General features: G+C 63.5%; 2 protein-coding genes across 4 annotated transcripts; one reads left to right on the top strand and one right to left on the bottom strand.

Moving 5' to 3' along the window:
- Nucleotides 1-643: 643 nt before the first annotated feature.
- On the top strand, nt 644-13,017 carry KANK3 (KN motif and ankyrin repeat domains 3). Of its 3 annotated transcripts, none has more exons than XM_030032947.1 (11): nt 644-756; nt 5,930-6,004; nt 6,307-8,019; nt 8,262-8,361; nt 8,510-8,716; nt 9,251-9,338; nt 9,703-9,922; nt 10,272-10,414; nt 10,731-10,931; nt 11,022-11,120; nt 11,378-13,017. In XM_030032947.1, exons 2-11 carry the CDS (start codon nt 5,968-5,970, stop codon nt 11,429-11,431), a joined length of 2,862 nt encoding a protein of 953 aa, XP_029888807.1. In that variant the 5' UTR covers nt 644-756; nt 5,930-5,967; the 3' UTR covers nt 11,432-13,017. The 3 variants fall into 3 exon arrangements, with proteins under 3 accessions (XP_029888807.1, XP_029888805.1, XP_029888806.1); XM_030032945.1 differs by having other exon boundaries at nt 11,375-13,017; XM_030032946.1 differs by having other exon boundaries at nt 647-751; nt 11,375-13,017.
- Nucleotides 13,018-14,785: 1,768 nt separating this feature from the next.
- RPS28 (ribosomal protein S28) lies at nt 14,786-15,459 on the bottom strand. The gene is made up of 4 exons (XM_030032953.2): nt 15,352-15,459; nt 15,219-15,266; nt 14,991-15,117; nt 14,786-14,905 (listed from the first exon to the last, which is right to left on the bottom strand). The coding sequence occupies exons 1-3, from the start codon at nt 15,388-15,390 to the stop codon at nt 14,995-14,997; spliced, it is 210 nt and encodes a 69-aa protein (XP_029888813.1). The 5' UTR covers nt 15,391-15,459; the 3' UTR covers nt 14,786-14,905; nt 14,991-14,994.
- Between the last annotated feature and the right edge of the window lie 18 nt (nt 15,460-15,477).

The raw sequence follows: 15,477 nt of genomic DNA, 5'->3' as shown, positions 1-15,477 counted from the left end.
GGCCCCTGGCCAGTAGTGGTGATGAGCTTGGGGCAGGGGATACCCCAGCGCCAGGGTGACATGATCAGGGGATCCCCCTTTCTCCAAGGTGACCATTCCTGAGGTGAGCGGGGTAGGGACATCCCCATCCCCAGGGTGACTGGAGTAGGGGCACCCCATCCCCAGGGGTAACCAGGACAGGGGATCCCCCATCCCCAGGGTGGTCGGGGCAGGGGACCCCCCATCCCCAGGGGTAGTAACTAGGGCAGGAGATCCCCCATCCCTGGGGTGACTGGGGCAGGGGACAGCTCCCTTCCTGGGCTCACTGGGACAAGGGACACCCCATCCCCAGGGTAACCAGGACAGGGGACCCCCGGGGCGACCAGAGCAGGGGACACCCCCCCCTTTCTGGGCTCACTGGGACACCCCTTCCCCCCAGGGGACTGGGACCGGGGATATCCCACCCCGGGGGGCCACGGGGACGGGGACCCTCCACCGCCTCGGTGGGACCTCCGTGCCAGGGGTGAGCGGGGATCCCGCCGCGGGTGAGCACCGTCCCGGGGGCGGTGCCCGTCCCGGCCGGGGCCCGGGGGCGATCGCCGCCCACCCCCGCCCCGCCCCGGCCCGTTCCCGCCCGGCCCCGCTGCCGGCCCGCCCTCGGCCCGGGGCTGCGGCGGGCAGCGCTGCCCGGCGCCGCGGTGCAGCCCAGAGCCGCCGGGCCCGGGACGGCGGCCCCGCGCTGGGGCCCGGCTGTAGCCCAGACGCCCGGCCGGCAAGGTGAGGGGCGGCGGGGATGGGACGGAACGGGACGGGACGGGACTGCGGGGTCCGGCCGACAGCGGCGGCTCCGGCTCCGGGAGCGGCTCCGGCGGCGGCGGGGCGGAGGCTCGTCCCGGTGGCGGCGCCTCGCAGGGCCCCCGGAGCCGCTGCCGCCGCCGCCCGGGGCCCGCCGAGGTGCCGCTCCGGAGCCCCCCGCGGCCGCGCCGGGACCGCGGCGGGGTGGGGCGGCCCCGGCATCCCCCGCCTCGGGGGCTCCGCCCGGGCGGCACCGGCACCGGGAGCGGGGCTTCTGCCCGCACCCAGGAGCTCCCGGTACCGGGGCCGGGCGGGGCCGCCCACCCCCGGCCGGCGGAGGCGGAGAGTCCCCGGGGGGTCTCCTGGGCCGGCGGCGGCCGCCCTGACGTGCAGGGACGTGCAGGGTGCTGGGGGTGCTATGGGGCTCCCGGGGGCGCTGGGGACCCGCATGGCTGCGGGGGTGCTGGCGGGCTCCCCGGGGTGCTGGGGACCTGTTACGGCTGGGGGTGCTGTGGAGCACCCAAGGGTACAGGGGACCCGCAGGGCTGGGGGTGCTGCAGGCACCGTAGGGCACTGGGGACCTGCAGGACTGGAGATGCTGGGGGGCACCCCGGGGTGCTGGGGCCCCTCAGTGCTCGAGGTGCTGCAGGATCCCCAGGGTGCTGGGGACCCACAGGGCTGGGGGTGTGGCAGGGCACCCTAGGCTGCCGCAGGCCCCTCTGGGGTGCTGGAGTGCACGTGGGGTGCTGCGGGATTCAGGGTGCTCCCTGCGTGCACACGGGGAACCCGTCATGGGGCTGTGCCCGGCGCTGTGCGTGTACCCCAATGGTGCCTGTGCGCCCTGGGTGCGAATTTAACAATTTCATCCCCAAGCACCTCCTTGCAGCAGGGTGATCCCAGGCCTTTGGGGCTCGTTGCTGACCCTGTGTGTTGTCACCAGCCCTGAGGGAATCAGGGAGGTGTTTGTTGGTGGAAAGTGCTGGTGGGCAGCTGCAGTGAGGGTGCGGGACAAGTGGTAGATGTTTTCTAGTGGAGATACAGGAGCCCTATACAGCTGTAGGTGTGACAGGACACGTAGAGCTGATCCCCATGTGAGTACGTCTGCGTACGGACTGTGCGCCTGTTGTCCAGGTGTTGTGTGAGCTTGGGGAGGTCCCCAAGGTGCTGGAGTGGGTTGCAGAGCCCGCGCAGCCCCTGCGGCCTCCCAACCAACCGGGCCGACGATGACGACAGCTCCAGAAATAACAGCCCAACCCTGAAGTTAGGCTGCTGAGAAGATCGAAGCGTTTCCCTTTCCCTCTCTGGGTCAGCGCCGGCGCACCCACCCGCACAGGATCCAGCTTCTCCAGGAGCACCCCAGCCTGGATAGCATGGCCGAGGTGGCCTGGGCGAGCGGGTGCAGGGACAGCAGGTGGCACGGAGCATGGGCCATCCCGTACAGGCAGGGGATGGGGACAGGATGGGTGGCTGGGAAGGTGTGATGAGCCTTGGATACCTCCCATCTGCGCCCGTCCTGCAGCGTTGGCGGGTGACGCTGCAGGTGACGGGCACCCATGACCTGGACCATGTGAGAAGCCCGAATCCTGGCAGGTCACTAGCAGCGGAGGAAGCCGTGTGCTTGCTCAGTGGTTTCCCTTTAACTTTGGAACAGCCTCGGCCCCGAGCTTCGGGGCTTATCGCCTGCGCGCAGCTTCGGGGAAGCGTGCCTCGCTGAGATAAATCAAGTCGCACTGGCCAGGGCTGCTCTGGACTCTGTTCTTCTCACATTCCTCATGACCTCAGTATTTTGGCTCGGGAGGAGAGCAGGGGAGAGCCTTCCCCGTGTCCGGCCCCGGCCACGCCAGTGGAGTGGCTTGGGCTGCACAGCGGCGCGTGGCCGAGCCGGGGTGGGGGCTGCCCCGCTTGTGCCTCTGGCAAGGGAAAGGCCCAAAGGAGTCCAGAGCTTTAAAAATAGCTCCCCCAGGCCTGTCCCCTGCCAGACAGAGGGCTTGGGGTTCCAGAGGGAGGGTCGCCCCGTGGACCATGAGGCCGGGGGTCCCAGAGGGTTGGCTGGGGCTGGGGCACGGATACCGGATGGTACCCGAGCTGTGCCCAGGCTGCCCTGTCCCTGACATGGCTTTTTATTGTAATAGAGGAGCGGCTCCAGTTCTGGCCCCAAGTTTCCTGTGTTGGCATCGGTACGACAGCAAGAGGGGGAAATAGAAGTGCGAGACTAGGGCGAAGTGTAGTCCTGCCTCCACAGGGACAGTTGGGTCCCTGCGCGTCCTCCTCCTCCTCCTCTTGCTGCCAAGCCTCCCCAGCAGCGCTTCGCTTTGTACCATCCTGCTTTTCTGCAGAAACACCGGGGCTAGAAACAATGCTTTCATTTCTTCTGAAGGAAGCTGGGATCATGCAGGGTGCCCTGCCTGCAGCACCCAGGGGTCCCTGTGCCCAGCCCTGGCAGCACCAAAAGCCGGTGCCCAGGGGAGCGGCCGACGCTGCCAAAAATCAGCCTTTGGCACCAAAGTGGCCGGCACGGTCCTCCCCGTCGGGACTTCAGCCCAGGTGGAGAGCGGCTTCTCTTTGAACCGGTGCCGTGGTGATGCCGGGGACAAGGCTGGCTTTGTGTGGCCAGGCCCCGGCAGGTGCCAGCGGTGGCTGGGCCGAGGGCGCGGGGACTTAACCCTCTCGCCGCTGCTGCGTGCCGGGGCCGTCTGCCTCCATTGCTGATCCTTGCCGGCTCAAATCCAGCCTGCCACTCACCTCACCTCGACGCTCAGCCCAGCCCACCGGCAGCCCAGGGGCAGTTTGCACATTGCGGGCCCCCCAGAGGGATTTGCACATCGCGGGGATCTTGTGAGGTTTTGCACGTCGCGGGACCCCCGGGGACAATTTGCACGTGGTTGGGAGCCTGCAGGACCCATTGCCTGACCTGGGCCTTTGTTTCGGAGCTGGGTGAAGGCAGAAGTTCCTGCCCTGGGTCCAGCCCATCCCATCGGACCAAAAGTAATGGGGGGAAGAGCCACAGGGGAGCTGCGGGAGAATCTCTCCTGGCTTTGGGGACGGCAGCACAGCTGCCCAGTTGACAGCAGCTGCTGGTGTCGGCTGAAGGGGCAGGACGAGGTGGCAGGGGGGACAAGCAGTGTGTCCCTGGGATAGCGGAGGGGACAGCGGGGCAGTGCTGGCAGAAAGGGCACCTTTGCCACAGGCGGGAGGAGCGGTGCGGGAGACCTCCTGGCAGGGTCCCGGCGGAGGCGGCTTTTCCTGGCTCAGCCCCAGGCAGGACAATACCCAGCCGGGCGGCGGAAGGGAGCTGACGGCTGCTTCCCCCAAGGAAACACACCCGCTGGCTCTGGCTCCTGTTGCTCTCTCTCTTCCTCCCGTTTGATTTACGGCGTGCGCGGAGCCCGGTGGGAAGTTTGTCCTGGCCCCGGCGCTGTTTAATTACCTGCGGCGAGGGCTGTGCGGAGGAGGAAGCCGGCTGCTTCCTGGGGCAGGAGGGATTAGACGAGGCGAGGGATGCGTGGACCCTTTTAGGTATGAAGCCGGTGGCATGGGAATGGTGGGGTGCCAGCATGGAGCCGGGATGTTCCCAAGGGATGTGGAAGGGGTACTGTCACGGAGCTGGGATGTTCCCAAGGGAGGTGGAAGTTGGGATGTGCATCGGCTGCGGATGAGTTGGTAGAGGAGTGGGAGAGCCCCAGGATCCGGGCCGGTGACTGACGGGAAGCATCTCATCCCTGCCCGATTGGACTCAACCCCTCGATCCCGTGCGCTGGGGCTGGTGGTGGGTGCCCAGCCTAAGCCTGGCGCGGGTCTGCCTGCAGCACAGCTGCTGCCCCAGCTTCTGGCAGTTGCGTGGTCGGGGCGAGCCACGGGCTGGTGACCACGGTGGCACAGCCAGGGCTGGGGAGCAGCAGGTGGCATCGTCGTGGGCAGCGGGTGCAAGCCGGGGGCTGTCACATCTTCCCCAAGCTGGGCCGTGTGACAGGGGCAGCCACAGCATCTCTGCTAGAAAAGTCTGGATCCTCCGGTTCTCACAGGCAGAGGATTTGGGGATGGATGCGGGTGTTTCTCTCTGCAGCCGAGGCCAGATCTTGCGCTGTTCTCCGCGCAGCGCTGAGCCTCAGCTTCCCTCAGGGCTGTGCCTGAGCTTCCTTTTCTCTGTGGCATGCCTCCTCCCCTGCTTTCTTCTGAAAATAGCCTGGTGCCAAATGCTTTGCCCGCCGACAGCTGCACAGCCCCATGGCCACCTGCAGCCCGTGGGCAGGGACCAGGCGGGTCCCTGGAGGGTGACGCCATGTGCAGCAGCAGTGGGAGCTCGGGGGGGTCTGTTTGCCCCATCCCAATCCCACCAGGAGCATTTCCCACCTGGGCCCCGGCACCCAGATGCTGCCAGATGTTGTGGCAGGTCCCAGCTGAACTCTCACAGCTGGCAGCACCCCCAGCCGTGAGCTCACCCCTGGACCGCAGCCGCATCCCTCTGGCTCTCCTCCAGCATGCCCGTGCCCGGCTCCTGGGAAAACCAGGCTCCCATTTCATTCCCCCTCGCCTCCCACCATGCCTTATCCTGCATTATCAACAGGGAAAAGCAGCCAGGTCCCTCTCAGGGGTCACCGGCCCTCGAGACACCCCCGAGGTAGGGATGGGCAGCGCAGGGCACCCCGGGCCCGCTCAGCCCAGGCAGCGAGGGCAGACATCACACCCAGCGACTGATGGGTGCTGGCAGCTGCCTGCGGTCACTTGGCTTTGCAAAAGCATCGATTCCCTTTATCCAAAGCAAACTTCTCCGCTGAGAATCGCACCCATAAAGGCTGCAGCCTCTTTTTTTTCCAGCCCGCTCCCCAACGCAGCTGAGCTCTGACTCATGACTCTGCACCCTCGGAGCTGGCAGCGTGACCACCGCGGCCATCCCAGCCCGGGCTGCGAAGCATTCCTTAAATGTACAAACAATCCCCAGCCCCGCAGGCAGCGCCGCACTTGCCTGCCCGGCCGTCGGCTTGAGCTTCAGCCCCGCGGCACCAGGGCTGGAGGGAGGCGAGGGGGGCCTGGTGGATGGTGGGGGGCGGCCGTGGGGTGCTCCCCGGGTGGGGGGCAGTGGTTTGCAGCCGCGTGGGGCTCACCGGCCCCCTCCATTTACAGGGTTTCACCAGACGTGGCCCCATTGTTGTTGCAGGTTGATGGTCCCCTGCTCAGCAGCATCCCGGGGAGAAGATGGCTCAGCCTGCACCCCTGAACCAGAACCTCCCAGGTAAAGGGACCGGGGTTGTCACCAGGCAGGAGCAGTGGAAGGAGCGTGAGGGGAATGGCTGAGCTTTCCTGTCCTGTCCCAGTGGGTTTCCTCAACCCCAGCACTGACCCCGGCAGAGAGTGGGTGCCTTGTGACACTCAACGGCACCGAGGGTGCCGGGGACAGGCCATCCGCTGGGCTCACTGCCAGCAGCATCACAGCAGGGAGCGGGGCTGCAGGCTGCAAATCCCAGTATAATGAAGTTGGGAAAGCCTTTCTGTCTCCACCGGGTCCCTGCCTAACCATCCCTGCTTCTCTTGCAGATCTTGGGGGCCCATTCTTGTACCGGGACCAGGACGACGGGGAGAAGAGCTCGTATTCAGTGGAAACCCCCTACGGCTTCCTCCTGGACCTGGATTTCCTGAAATACGTCAATGACATCGAAAGCGGCCAAACACTCAAGAAAGTGCCGCTGCCTCGCAGGGCGAAAGGGGCCCGGCAGCCACCCAGCGCCCTGCGCAGCCCCAGCAGCCACGCCAGCGCCTGGACCTCCACCGAGTCCCTCGCCTCCACGGCCAGCGAGGAGGGCAGGACCGCGCTGCTGCTGTCCCCGCGCGGCCGGGCACCCCTGGAGCCCCTGAGCAAGCCAACCTCCCACCCCGTCTCGCCGCCGCCGCCGGTGCGGCTGCTCCCACCTCCCACCCGCAAGTGCCTCATGAGAAACCCACGGGTGGAGAAGACCTTGCTGGAGACGAGCAGGAGGCTGGAGCAGGAGCAGGGCCATTTGCAGGATATCGGTGGTCCCTCCCGCAGCGGCCCGCCGGGCGCCCCGAGTCAGCCGTCCCCCTGGGTGCCGGCGGGCACCGAGGGCCAGGCAGGCTGGGGACGGGCGAGCCCCGGCAGCTCGGGGCGCAGCACGCCGGCGGCGGGGCTCGGCGCTGCACCGTTGCAGCACGTGCGGGAGCAGATGGCCACAGCCCTGCGGCAGCTCCGGGACCTGGAGGAGCAGGTGAAAACCATCCCCCTCCTGGAGATGCAGATCTGCGAGCTGAAGAGGGAGAAGGCGAAGCTGATGGAGAAGCTGTCGGCAGAGCCCGGCGAGGCTTTTGGCCACCCCTCCGGCTCCGAGGCGGTGGCGGGGTGTGAGGAGCCGCCCCGAGCGGGGCCGGAGAGCGAAACGGAGCCGGCAAAGGGGCGAGCGAGCAAGGTCGCGGAGCTGAGGAAGCTGACGGAGAAGCTGGCCGTGCCGGAGCGGAGCGGCAGGGCTTGGCCGGGCAGGAGCCCCAGGGCCGCCGAGAGGCTGTGCCGCTCCGTGGCGGTGGGCGAGGACCGGGCCATGACCGACGCGGTCTTCTACTACCGGTCGCAGCGGGAGGGCGGTGACGTGCCGGACGGCGGGGTGAGGGAGCGCAGGGACGCGGCCGTCTGGGTGCTGGAGTCCTCGCTGGGTCTGACCAGCGAGGCGGAGCGGGAGCTGGAGCTGCTGCAGCAGACGGTGGGACACCAGAAGGAGGTGATCGCCCTGATGGAGGGGCACCTGCGGGAGGCCACTCGGGAGCTGGAGGAGCTGCGGCTGGAGGTGTGCGCCCGCCGGCCCCACGGGCGGGTGGACAAGGAGGTGACGGCCAAGCCGCAGGTGGCCGAGGCGCTGGTGGAGGCGGCGGTGGTGACACAGAACCGGGCGGCCGGCGACCCCCTGGAGACGGCAGAGGCGGGCGTGGAGTGCTGCCCGCCAACCGCCTGCGTCGGGGTGGGCTGCCGCCCCGACGGGCGAGACGTGGCGGTCGGACCCGATTCGGCCGGCAGGTGCAAAGATAAGGGCAGCCAGACCGACGTGGGCGGCACCGTCCCAGCGGGCGAGACGGAGCCCGGTGCGGGCCATGCCCCGAGCGGCCCCTCAGCACGGGGCACAGGAGCAATGGGGGGGACGTGCCAGGGCAGCCCGGTCCCCAGGGCAGCCACGCCAGAGACAACGCACAGCGGCCGGGACCCGTCCGCGGCGCAGGATGCTGGAGCTGCCCCGAGCCCCGCGTCCGGTGAGTTGTCACTGGGGATGACACCAGGGTCTGGGCTGGGACGTTCCTGTGGGAAGGGAGAGGGTGGCCCTGTTGGGGACAGCGCCTGCAGGGCCAATGCTGCCTGTGTCACAGCAGCAACCTGCGCTCTGCCCACGTCCCTTCCGTGCCCGCCCTGGAGTCTGGTGGGTTTGGGGTGCCCGGGCAGCCCCGGGGGGAGGTTCTTGCTCGCTGACCCCTGACACCCATCTCTCTACCCCCAGGAGCCCTGAAGTCCATCATGAAGAAGCGGGACGGTCCCCCCCGGAGCGAGGCCGACGGCAGCAAGAAGAGCCTGCAGTTTGTGGGCGTGCTGAACGGGGAGTACGTGCCGAGGGGCTCCTGCCACACGCCTGGGCCAGCCCCGGCCCCCAGCATCTCCGTCCTGGACTGGGGGCAGTGGCAATGAGGGGGGGCCTGGAGGGGACTAGCTGAGTGCCGCGTTGCCACTGAGCATCCTCCCTCTGTGCAGGTATGAGAGCACATCCAGCGAGGAGGAGGAGGAGGAGGAAGAAGGAGACAGCTCCTCTGAGAAGGCTTCAGCCGACAGCTCCAACAGCGAGGAGCAGGGGGACACTGAAACCTCGGACGAGGAGGCTGAGGAAGGCGAGCGTGAGCCAGGACAGGAGCGTGAGGGGGCCGGCGTGACCCTGCCGGAGCCCCCCGAGGTAAAGGAGAAGTAAGTGCCGATGGGGAAGGCTCCCTCACCCCGTGCAGCTGAGAGCCACGGGCTGGCACCAGCCCTGCCGACTTGGGGCATCTACCCCGGTTGGGGTGCAGCTGATGGGAAAAACACATTCAGCTCCTGCAGAAACCATTTGGCAGGAAAAAATCCTTCCAGCTTCTTGGATCTGCTGAGGCAAGCATGAGACCGATGCCTCTTTGCAGAAGAAAGTTTGGAGAGGGACAAAAAAAAAACCCCAACAGCCCTTAATAGCATTTTTCAACAAAAGGAAAAAATTTGGCCTAAAAGTGGGTAAATCACGCCTGAGCATATCCATGTAAGGCTCGGTTCAGTGGGAGTTTGCAGAGGCTGAAGCTGCCAGGGTGCAGCCACCGGGCTGGACATTGCACCATGGGGTGTTCGTGGAGGCTCACAGGCATCGGGGAGAGGAGTAAAGGCTCCGCGGGGGGGGACTCCGGGTGCCCCTTGCCGGTGCGGTTTTGGTGGGGCAACGCAGCCCCACCGCAGACGCCCTCATGCTCTCCCCAGGTTCGAGCTGAGCCCCAGGATGCGGGAGGCCTGCCTCATCGTCAAGACCCACCTGGGCCACCCCAGTGCCACCAAGAGCAAAGAGGTGGTGAGTGGGGTGCTGCGGGTGGGATGGCTCACCCAGCCCCTGCTGGGGTCCCCCCTGAGGGTGGCCCTCCCCAAAGATGGGCCAGCAAAGCCCAGCTCAGCACCTTCCCCCAAAACACAGCCCTTTGCTTCAGGCTTTATCCCAGATACCCCAAAACCCGCGTGAACTCAGTTCGGGCCATCCCAGCATGATTTTGGGGTTTCAGGGTCCTGCCTTCCCCCAGTTCCCTCTGGAGCAGCATTTCTGCTCCCCACTGGGGCCAGCAGCAGCAGGGTGGGTGCTGGGGTTGGGGGAAGGGGCCGTGCAGAGGCTTGGGGGAGTGTGGAGCCATGGTCCCCAGCTCAGCCCCATTCACTGCCCGCAGCTTGCCAGCAGCAGCCTGGTCCTGCAGGAGTGGTTCCGTCTGTCCAGCCAGAAGTCATCCATCCCCGACACGGTCGCCAACCACCTCCTGGCCTTTGCCGAGGTCTCGCCAGCTCTCCTGGCCCACGTGGTGAACCTGGCAGACGGGAACGGCAACACGGCCCTGCACTACAGCGTCTCCCACTCCAACTTCCACATCGTGCGGCTGCTGCTGGACACGGGTCAGTGCCCCCCCCCCCCCCAGAAACGTCCCCCTGCCACCATCCCACTCTGTACCCCACGTCACGTCCTGGCCCTGCAAGGCATGGGGCAAGGTGCTGACAGCAGAGGGGCAGGGAGATCTGCCCTGGGCTGTGTCCGTGCATAGGTGGGGGGCGGTTGGGCAGCCACCCCAGCCCTTTGGGAGCCCAGATTTGATGTGGGGGGACCCATCAGCAGGTCTGTGCCCATGGGGCTGTGGGACGGCTCGCAGCACCCCGGGCAGGGCAGGAGCCAGGCACACGGCTCGGTCTGTGCCTCCCACCAGCCCTGCAGCACCCTGAGCCCCCCTGACTCTGCCCATCCCTGCAGGGGTCTGTAACGTGGACCACCAGAACAAAGCCGGCTATACAGCTCTCATGCTGGCAGCGCTGGCGGCCGTTGAGCAGGAGGATGACATGAACGTGGTCAGGAGGCTCTTCAGCATGGGCAATGTCAACGCCAAGGCCAGCCAGGTTGGTGTGGGCTGGGGGCCACCGTGGCCTGTCCCTCTCCCCCCACCCCCAAGCCGCGGCCAGGGCCACACTCAGCTCCTCCAAGCTGTGGCTCCAAAACCTGGAGGGGCTGGTACATGAGGAGGGCATCACATTAGGAGCTCCTGCTGCCTGGCATCAGGGCTCTCGGGTCTCACCCACACGTAATCTCCAGTCAGGGAAGTGCTCAGAGATCATGTGGGTACTGGGGACAGCAGCGGTCCCTCCCCAGGGCAGTGGGAAGAGCGGGTGGCACAGCCGGGGCGGGAGCAGCCTGGCAGCATCCCTTGTGTCGCAGGCTGGCCAGACGGCGCTGATGCTGGCCGTCAGCCACGGCCGGCAGGAGATGGTGGAAGCCCTGCTCGCCTGCGGAGCCGACGTGAACCTGCAGGATGAGGAGGGCTCGACCGCGCTGATGTGCGCCTGCGAGCACGGCCGCGTGGAGACGGTGAAGCTGCTGCTGGCTCAGCCCACCTGCAACATCTCCATCGTGGACAGTGTAAGCCTCTGCCGCTGGGACCTGGGCATGCTTGCCCACCCCACACCCTGTCCCCAAACCTCTTCCCAAGCACTCTCCCTTCCTTTTTAGGATGGGAACAATGCTGTTGCCATCGCGCTGGAGGCTGGCCACAGCAACATCGCCGTGCTCCTCTATGCCCACCTCAACGGCACGAAGGCACAGCTGCCCGTGAGTACTGCAGCCCCCCCTCCTGCCACCTGCCCTGCCCCACACAAGGGCCATGGAGGTGGCCCCATGGGAGGGGGACAGGGCTGTGACACAGATGATGCTCCCCAGGGAGGGGCTGCAGGGGCGAGAGCAGAGCCTCCCAGGCACCACATGTTTGGTGCATCCTCAGTAGCAGGGAATCAGCCTGGCTGGCCCTGACCAGGAGTTGCCAGGGGGGTCTCTGGTGACATTTCATGACTCTGCTCTCTCTGCAGCAGGGGACATCACTGACAGCCATGAAGAGCCCTGGGAGCCCCAAGAAACCAAATTAGAGTGACCTTCGGATCCAGCCAGGGGTCAGCTGTGTGCCAGCCAGCCACCATCAGCACTGGGCTGTAATTTATGTCCCCTTGCCTGCCACTCCTTTGCGTGCTGAATCGCTCTCTGTGGCTGCAGATGCTTTAATTCTCCTGTCAACAGAGCAGGCACCATCCCTGGGCCTCGCTCACCCGTCTCTGCTGCTGGAAGCGGCCCATGCACAGCCACCTCACTCCACCAAGTGACAGAGGAGCCAAGCATCCAGTGACCTCAGGGTGGGAAATGCAGCGAGCAGAAGCCAGCCCCATCCCCTCTGCTCCCCATCAGCCCTGCTCTCTGCCACAACCGCTGGAGCTGCACCACCTTGGAGCCCTCTGCAAGTCGTTAACTCACTGGAACAGCACAAAACAAACCCGGCAGAAATAGCACCTGGTTTCTGCTCTCTTAGCCAGCTCCTGGCAGCTCCAGGAAGGCAGCAGAGCTGGCGACGGGGAGCAGGGCTGCAGGAGGGCGAGCATCAGCTCCTGGACCCCGCTGTACTGCGTGGTGCCGGCAGGGAAGAGGTGCTCAGCAGGAGAGTCCTGTGCAGTGATGGGAGAGGGGACACAAATGAGCTGGTTAACACTGCCTCGGACGCAGGCTGGGAGCACTTCCAGACTGAAATACTTGCCCTTCTTTTCTGGCATTTCCTTTCCTGGCTGAAATCTGAATTTTTTCTAGCACAAGCACACAAAGCAAAAAAATTATATTGCTCAGTCAAAAGATGGAGTTCAACATGAAATCACTTGGTGGTTTGATTTGCTCAATGGGAGCAAAACTTCTGGGCACTCGGGGCTGCAGCCAAGCTGACAGAAGGGGCCAAGAGCCATGAACGCCTTTAGGGACTGAGACTGCACCCCAATACCCCACACAGGGAGCAGGGACCTTCTTCCAAGGGAAAGATAGCAATTACCTCCTAAACATTTCCCATTTTAAACAGTCTCATAGCCACTGACTGTGAAGGCAACCAGAGCCCATAACCAAGTCTCTCTCTGCCAACTTTCCTTCCCAAAGGGGAGGAGAGCAGCTGAGGATAGCTCCAGAAAAAAAGAGATCGGCAAGAAGAGCTCAGAGAGAGCCTAGGGCCCGCGGAGATGGATGCGTATGTCGGAAGACGTGTGTATGTCTGTGCGAGTGTGTGTGCACCAGGCAGGGTGGGAACAGACCAGGTAAGGACTAAGGATCGGGAGGAAAAAGGTTTTGCATGTGAAGCCGGCTCCGCTCTGAATCCTTCACAAAGGTAATGCGTATCACAGGCCCATTTCTGCTCCTTGGCCCAGCCGTCTCACCATCACTCTTGCCCCACCAAGGCCTGGTCTGAGCCATACTGCAAGCTGGGAAATGCTCTCCAAGAAACTTGTTCTAGGCAACACGCTGGTGTCCTCGCAGTGGGCCTGTTTCAGCTTTGCACTGAAGTTAATACACAATGCTCACAGCCACTCTCTAGTACACTATTCTCTATGTATTCCATACTCACTGCTTTGGTCTCACAGGTTTGTTTACTGATACTTTAATACTGATGTTTATTTTTAAGATATAAATAAATTTTAAAGTAAAATTATTTTGAAATATTACAGTGACCATCCATCAGCAGTCTCCTGCCTCCTTGTCTGGCTCAAAATAAAACCCCCAGAACAGCTTCAGCAGAGGGACAGCCTGGCACAGCCCTCGCCCTGAGCAGGTGCCCGCATGTGGGTGCCCGCATGTTTCAATTCATTCCCTGCAAGTTTATGAACTGGCTACATCCATCAGTCTGTTTTTTTTTTCCAGCTGAACTGTCCCAGTCGAGTACTGCGGTGTCTTCTGGCCTGTTTCGCTTCACAGGACCAAGCGGGACACTGGGACCAGACGTAGCCCTTCACTACCCTTGGTTCACCCTGGTGCTCTGATACTAAGCTGCATTATTAAAGGGCAATCATCAGATTGTATCCCCCCTCTCAAAGTCACCTCCCTCCTCACGTGGCCAAAGGCCACGCTGACCCCACGGGGATATTCGGGAAGGGCTACAGCTGCTCTGAGCCACCCCCGCTACAACTTTACCTCTGTCTGACCACTGACCCACAGCTGATGCCTCCTGTCTCAGTCACTCAGCACAGTCAGGGCTGGCAGCCGCCACAGCAAGTGCTCTTTGGTCATTGCTAAAGCTGTACAGGGAACAAACACCAGCCAAAGAAGTAAACTCTGAGGTGGACTTCTTGCACTCATAGCTAGTAGTTCCCGAGAGCTCTGCTGTGTCACACGAATCAGGGGAGCACAGACTCACCCGATGCTCTGAAAAATGAAACACCACCAAAGAAGAATCAAGAACTATATAAAGCGACAACACAACCATATTTTGACAAGGGCTTTCTCCAGAGCACAAAATCCACCTCAGGCTGCCCATGAGCTGACCAGGGCACAACTAACACCCATGGGAGGGAAAAAAACCCCACAAACACTCTTTCAACACAAACCCTGGCAGCAATTCTCACTGTCTGCCTAAGTTCAGTGATTTGAACATCTATCCCAGAAGTGCTCTCCTCAGCTTTAGGATACTCAAACCCTTTATCCCATCTGCCACTAAAGTGCTTTAAGCAAGTTCAGGACATTGAAGGATGAAGAACACTCCCATCAGAGACCACAGGATCAGGAGCTGCAGACCTGATTTGGTTCAAACACAGCACAAAGCAGTATCACTCTATTACCAGATGGAAAATACCAGTACTTAAAAACCAGCCCTTGAACTGTGACAGTTTTCAGGCTCATTCCTAATCCTTTCACCCTTAGTTTTACTTTATGTAACTGCCTAAAACAGTAAATCTTTCTAGCTGATTGTGTGGTGGCAGGGAAAGCTGAGGAAGAAAATAAGTGAGACTGATTTACTAACTCCTTTCAGGGGAGAGAGACATGAGCACTCGCTCTCTGTGGGTGACTGCCAGGAAAGACAGCAGCATTTATAGAATAGCTTACTGAAGACAGAAAGACAGAAGCAGCACGCTATTGCTTTGCAACCTGGTACAAAGCTTGACTTTCAACTTGCCATTAAATTCCACAGAAGTCCAGTAAGTTTAGCATTGCCACTTCACTGGTTACCTACAGAAAAACGCTTACCAGAAAGGTCAGGATTTTAAGCCTACTGTAATCAAAACAGGGAGTTATTTTTGTTGTGACAGGTTAACAAAAACGCGGGAACACAGTAGTAGTATGATGAAGGTGTTACGTGTAACCCCAGAAAGAAGCAGCGTGTGCTTCTGTCCCTCAGCTGAGCCTAACGACAAAGGGCAGGGGCGTAAGCGCTGCGACAAACCGTGGCACTCGCGCGTTCAAGAAGCGAGACCCGGGCAAGGGACCACTGGACAAACCCTTTATTGCAGTAACGCCGCCGCCACGCTCCTCTCCAGCCGCGGCCGGCGCCTGGCCCAGCAGATACCGACCAACCGCTCCGAGGAAAGGCCGGCAGGCTTCATCGTCTGCAAGAGAACAGCGCAGGCCACGCCGGTTTAGAGGCGGCCGAGGCTCCGCTCCCCGCTCCCCGGGCGGCCCCCGGGGCCTCACCGGCTCAGCGCAGCCGCCGGGCTTCACGCTCCGACTCCAGCAGGGTGAGGACGTCGCCTTCGCGCACCGGTCCCTTCACGTTGCGGATGATAGAGCGGCTCGTGTCGTCCATGAACTCCACACGCACCTACGGGACGAGACGGGGCGGGACGGCGTCAGCCCGGCCCGGCGGCACCGCTCCCCCCCCCCCCCCCCCCGCTCAGGCCCGGCCTAATCCGGCCCACCCACCTGCGTGCACTGTCCCTGGGAGCCGGTCCGGCCCAGCACCTTGGTCACCTACGGGGACAGAGCAGAGGGTGAGCGCACGGTCCCCGGTCCCGGTGTCGTCGTTCCCCCCCCCCCCCCGGCCCCGCGCCCCCACCCTGGCCAGCTTGATGGGCTGCACGCGGCTCGTGTCCATGGCGGCTCCGCGGCACAGGAAGGGGTAAAGCCCCGCCCCGCGCCCTTTTATAGAGCGCCAAGTCTCGCGAGACTCCCGCGCGCGCTC

The sequence above is a fragment of the Aquila chrysaetos genome, chromosome 12, assembly GCF_900496995.4.
Source record: "Aquila chrysaetos chrysaetos chromosome 12, bAquChr1.4, whole genome shotgun sequence".
Classification (NCBI taxonomy): domain Eukaryota; kingdom Metazoa; phylum Chordata; class Aves; order Accipitriformes; family Accipitridae; genus Aquila; species Aquila chrysaetos.
This window is presented reverse-complemented; position numbering and strand designations above follow the sequence as displayed.

What these genes read in the sequence shown, in the direction of transcription:
- KANK3 (XM_030032945.1), top strand. Translation starts at nt 5,968, where the DNA reads ATGGCTCAGCCTGCACCCCTGAACCAGAACCTCCCAG. An exon ending in GTGGGCGTGCTGAACGGGGA is followed by an intron (nt 8,362 to 8,509) that starts GTACGTGCCGAG and finishes CCCTCTGTGCAG; the next exon opens with GTATGAGAGCACATCCAGCG. An exon ending in GCGGCTGCTGCTGGACACGG is followed by an intron (nt 9,923 to 10,271) that starts GTCAGTGCCCCC and finishes CCATCCCTGCAG; the next exon opens with GGGTCTGTAACGTGGACCAC.
- RPS28 (XM_030032953.2), bottom strand. Translation starts at nt 15,390, where the DNA reads ATGGACACGAGCCGCGTGCAGCCCATCAAGCTGGCCAGG. An exon ending in AGCCCATCAAGCTGGCCAGG is followed by an intron (nt 15,267 to 15,351) that starts GTGGGGGCGCGG and finishes CTGTCCCCGTAG; the next exon opens with GTGACCAAGGTGCTGGGCCG. An exon ending in CCCAGGGACAGTGCACGCAG is followed by an intron (nt 15,118 to 15,218) that starts GTGGGTGGGCCG and finishes CTCGTCCCGTAG; the next exon opens with GTGCGTGTGGAGTTCATGGA.